At 39.3% G+C, this 4998-nt stretch overlaps 1 protein-coding gene across 4 annotated transcripts in view; it reads right to left on the bottom strand.

Annotated features, from left to right (window-relative positions):
* The window catches only part of ntrk2b (neurotrophic tyrosine kinase, receptor, type 2b), an 18697-nt gene extending 13706 nt beyond the window's left edge, over nucleotides 1–4991 (bottom strand). For all 4 annotated transcript variants that reach the window (XM_005720303.1, XM_013908975.1, XM_013908974.1 and 1 more), the window contains exons 1-6: nucleotides 4375–4991; nucleotides 1429–1503; nucleotides 1275–1346; nucleotides 1101–1169; nucleotides 867–1018; nucleotides 559–695 (exon numbers count right to left, since the gene is read on the bottom strand). In XM_005720303.1, coding sequence (XP_005720360.1) covers nucleotides 559–695; nucleotides 867–1018; nucleotides 1101–1169; nucleotides 1275–1346; nucleotides 1429–1503; nucleotides 4375–4571 — 702 coding nt within the window. In that variant the 5' untranslated portion in view covers nucleotides 4572–4991. The remainder of the gene's footprint in view (nucleotides 1–558; nucleotides 696–866; nucleotides 1019–1100; nucleotides 1170–1274; nucleotides 1347–1428; nucleotides 1504–4374) is intronic.
* Between the last annotated feature and the right edge of the window lie 7 nt (nucleotides 4992–4998).

Raw genomic sequence — 4998 nt, 5'->3', positions numbered from 1 at the left:
GTGATGTGTTTTGCATTGTTTTCAGTAAGCTGCTTCAAATTAGAAACTAGTCTCAGACCAGTCTAGTCCATGTCCTCATAGTTGTTTAAAAATACTAGTTGTTAAAATCGTCCCGTTTGTTGGAAATACTGTTCACGTGGATAAAGATAAATTAAATATATACATTTAAAAACAGCAGGTCACTTAAAATTTTCAATGCCCATGTTTGTAATAATCAAGGAATACGATGTGTTTTGAAACACTGAAGCACTAAAGAACATAAGCTAATTAAGTTTGGCAACAGAGGCTTTTTAGTGAGTTAGAAAGTGGCATTAATCAACTTCTTCTTATCTATATATTTGATTTTCCCATGAAAACAACTAAATTAAATGTGATTATTTTATTTTATTATATTAATAATAATAATAATAATAGTAATAATAATAACAATTTACATATTATTTTATAAAAACTTTTTAAAAGTATAAAATATCACCAAAGTAAAGCTCTTCGAGACTCCGTAAAGGTGGAGCCGTGCCAAAGGTTTAAAAATGAAAACAGAAAGGTAGATCACCTTACCTCATAGTGGGTCCAGAGCTCATCAAGGTTCCACACAATCTCGGGAGCAGGGGAGCCTGAGGCACTGCAAATAGCTTTGACATTACTCCCCTCCATCTGAGTCACATTTCTGGGGGTGACCTCTACGGTGGGAACCACTGTGAGAAAACATGCAAACCATAAAAGTAAAAGGAAACTTGATCAGATTGTTTCCCTTTAAACTTTCTTTCTGTCTTTCTTTCAGTCCCTTACTGTGCATCCACTCATTCAAACATTCGATATCAATCAGTCTACTCAGATTTGCTTATTGTGGGATGGTTTCACTTTACCACAGTCTGGCGGCCGGAAGGTAGCAAAGTCCTGCGCCACTCCTCTGTCATCTGTGCATGTCAGCTCGGGACTGTCTGTTTCTTCCTGGAGTCTTAGCTTGATCCACAAGTTCTCACAAACACAATCCAGAGGATTCCCAGACAGAAGTAGCCTAGAAAGAAAATAGAGTGCATGTGACACTACATAGAAAAGACATAGATACACTGATAGTCTTGTGCGTATGCGTCACTTACGGATATGTAATGTTAAAGTTCTGAAATGTTCTCCATGACAGTGTTGACAAGTTATTGTCTCTGAGATTTCTGAGAGGAGAGAAAAAAAAACAACCAAACAGAAAATATTCAACTAAGCATTCTTACACGTTTAATAATGAAATAACTGGAGAGGCTCTGTAAAATTCGTCTTACACATATTGAAGTCTTGTATTGTTAAAAAACGCGTCCGGTGATATAGATGTCAGTCTTGTCTTTGTGACCGTTCTGTTGGAAGTTAAATTGTAGTTACATGAACTTTAACTCCACTTTTAACCATAAAAAACACAACACTGAACGTTCTACTTACAGGTTTCTTAGGTTTATGTAGTGCCTCAGACTGCTGTCACTCAAGTCAAACAGTCTGTTTTGATTGGCAATGTATCTGTGGAAAAACAAGATGAAAGGGAAAGCTTGGTATGGTGCAGGTTTTTAGTCAAATATTCACACAAAAAATGTCAAATATTGAGTCAAAAGTGTGATTTAAACTGGAATTGAGATACAGGTCCTAACTAACTCTCCAAAAACTCAAGTGTTGAATGGGAAATGTGTGTATTTTATAAAACTAATAACTTTTTTTTAAAATAAAACTCATTTTGTTGTTTTTTGTGAGTCAGCAAGGTAAAAATGTACTGCTCCCAAGTTAAGCTAGCTGTTTTACTCAAGGAGTCTTGTCTGTGCATTTGTGAGTATAACATGTTTACCTTGTTTACTAAAAACAATGGGGTTTTTTGGGGTTTTTAAACAACTTTGTGGACTAATAACTGTAATAAACTGTTTTTGTTTTAAAATAGCACCTCTAGGGGAAAAAAGCTTAACGTGGGGGCTGGGTATGTCACCAATAATAATAATAATAATAATAATAATAATAATAATAATAAGTTGTAGGGAAATTAGCTCGATAAGAATGAATGAATTGGGGTTATTAACTCTAACCAGGTAAAACACTGTGCAGGGACAGTCTAGCAGCTTAATCTGGGTCCTGAGCCACGATCAGACTGGGTGTGTCAGTATTTGGCTGGAGGTTGATAAGCAGGAGACCTTACAGCTGCTGATATATAAAGAAACTCAAAGTTGCAGACAGAACGATGGTGCCTTTATATGTGAAGTTTGGAATCAAATTCAAAGTTGCAACTGAGCAATCGCAGATGTGTCTACGTACACATTGAAAAGTTATTTTTATTTATGCTGAAGCATGTAATTGTATTTTGGAGTAAGCAGGTTTCTGTTTGGAAAGGAGGCATGTCTGTGAAATAATTAGTGCCGAGAAAGAGAAACACTATTATGTTTCTTTGCTCTACAGCGAGATTTAACTAAGTTTTGTGATTTGAAGAAAGTTTTTTTAAAGGTTTGTCTTTTTTCCTTTGTCTAGTCCTTTGCTAATGTAAAGCGTCATCACATGCCCACGCTGTTAAATTAATTATCATGCCAAAAGATGGCTTTTTTCCAGCGTTTGGGAGGTTTAGTTATCTGGACAGTGCCTATGCTGAGAGGTTTCAGTTTAGGTGAGAAGGTGCTTTCAGACATTGATATCCTTAGGAGTGTGATTTTTTTCCATATCTAAATTTTTAGTAATTTTATTTTACTTTTTTTTTAGCTAAGGTCCATGTTGGGAACAGTAGGTCCTCATGGTGAAACCTTGAACTTGGCACAGATGAAGCTTTACCCATCTCACTGTTCCTGAATCTGCTTCTGGTAAGAGGCACTACTACGGTCCACCTCTTGTCTCTCTATGGTCATAAAATGCCTACTTTCATGTCTTCTGAGTTTTGTGCTCTGCTTCAACAGTGTAATTTGGGGAGACTGAAAAAGTGGTGGTATTTTTGTTTTATAGATTTTCTTCAAGATGCTGCTTTTACATTCCTACACAGTACTAACACGAAATTTTAAATATTTAACAAATGAGACTTTTGGAGAACACAGTGAAAACTTGAAATTGTTTTTCTGAATTTGTAGCAAGTAACTACATATTTTATAGAGTTTTTAAGAATGAAAAACATTTATGAATTATTTTGAGGTGGAATGATTGTCCTGTTTTAACTAGTATTTCGTTAAAGCTTCAAATGATCTGAAAAAAACAAACAAGCAACAACAACAACAACTTGTGAGTGTTGCTACCTACTGATGGGTTTGAGACTGACTGCTGGTTGCTTCATGTGTTAGTAGGAAACATTTTGTTTACATGAGGATGCCCTAAAACTACAAAATGTATCTAAAGAGCCAGTGGTGCTTTCGAAGTGACGCCTTAAAGTATCACTAACAGGAATTTTTAAATTCTTGGTTGATTTTCAGAAGGTGCCCGGCCTGATGTCCTTCACTGATGTTGTACACACTGCCTTAAAGAAATCTGGAACAACTGCATTCTTTACAAAGTGAAGAACATTAAAAAAAACCATATAGGCACCTGAAAGACTTTTCTTTTTATCTGCAAAGTAAAAACGCGAATAAACACGTTGACCCCAAGTAAACTACCTTCACGGTAAACTGATGTGACGCCTATTCAGCCTGCCTGCCTCCGAAAACTCACTCAGTCTCCCCTTTGCTCCGCTGGGTGCCATGCAGTGGTGTACTTGTGCGGGGTTGTAACAGGTAAGCTTCAACACAGACCTACACACTGACGCAGATGAGGCTCTACACAACTGTGGGTAGCCTATTGGCAGCTATACACAACTGATGCGATCTCATGTGTAATGTGCCAACAGCATGAAGTATTCAGGCTGCTTCACACCGCCGCCCAAAAACCGAGTGAGCACCTCGGAGGCTCCGTTAGGCCTGAAAATTTACTCCATCACTACCACTGGAGCTGTTTTGTAAAGGAAAACACCGACTAATGCAAATAAGCCTGACGCACAACCTCGCCACCATAACGCGCTCGCGCACGCGAGCAACTGCCTCTGTCTCACACACACACATGCGCGCGCGCGTAAAAGCACACGCAAGCACACATATACGAGGCTACATGATCTGACATTGGTTATAAGAATAAAATAAATTCTGTGTCGGGAAAAGCGCTAAACATCGATCTCTACTGATGTTTAATCCACAAGGAGATTCCAAACCTCCATTAATAACGCCGTTGATCTTATTCTCACCCTTATTGTTATTATAATTATTGTTGTTATTATTAATATTATTATTAAAATACCAGCCCCAACTATTTGATATTCCAGCGACCTACAGATTCCAGGGGAGCTCTTTACGCATTGCTTCCTAATGAGTTAATAAGCTGTCGGTGCGATCGTTTTCATACACTTACATCTCAGTGATGTTTTCCATGTCATCTAACGTGAGGACAGGGAAATCCTCGATCCCTGGTACAGAATCAATACAAACAATTCTTGAGATGCTGCAAGTGCAGGATGCGGGGCAAGCATCGCTAAATCTCCACAGCCCCATCAAAACCAAAAACAATCCGACACGAGCCATGCCATATTCCCCCGCGCTGGAGTCCATCGCAGGTCCAATGGTATCCCACGAATCCCCCAAACAGAATCAGCTCAAATTGAATTATTAAGATTTCCTCCCTCGCCACCTTTTTTCGGCCAAGTTAATCCTTTCGACTCCGCAGGGGGAGAAAAAAAAGACTACGCTGTCGGCGAGGAATGCGCAGAGCTCACGGTTTAATATCAAGATGCCATGGACTGGCCTTCTCGTCTCCGCAGAGCTGGTATCACACTACTGCATATCGATGCCGTGAAGCAAGGTGTCAAGTGGTCCGTCCTGGTGCTGCTGCCGCTGCTGCCTCACTCCCCTATCGGGGGCCACGGGACTGCTCGCCACTGCCTTGTAAAACAAATATGAGGTGTTCCAGATGTTTAGAGATCAATAGGCAGGGCCCCCACGAGCGGTTTGTCGTGTGTGTGTGTGTGTGTGTGTGTGT

The sequence above is a fragment of the Pundamilia nyererei genome, unplaced genomic scaffold (assembly GCF_000239375.1).
Source record: "Pundamilia nyererei isolate P.nyererei 1_Seehausen unplaced genomic scaffold, PunNye1.0 scaffold00002, whole genome shotgun sequence".
Lineage (NCBI taxonomy): Eukaryota > Metazoa > Chordata > Actinopteri > Cichliformes > Cichlidae > Pundamilia > Pundamilia nyererei.
The sequence above is the reverse complement of the archived record's forward strand: the minus strand, read 5'-3'. Positions and strand labels throughout refer to the sequence as shown.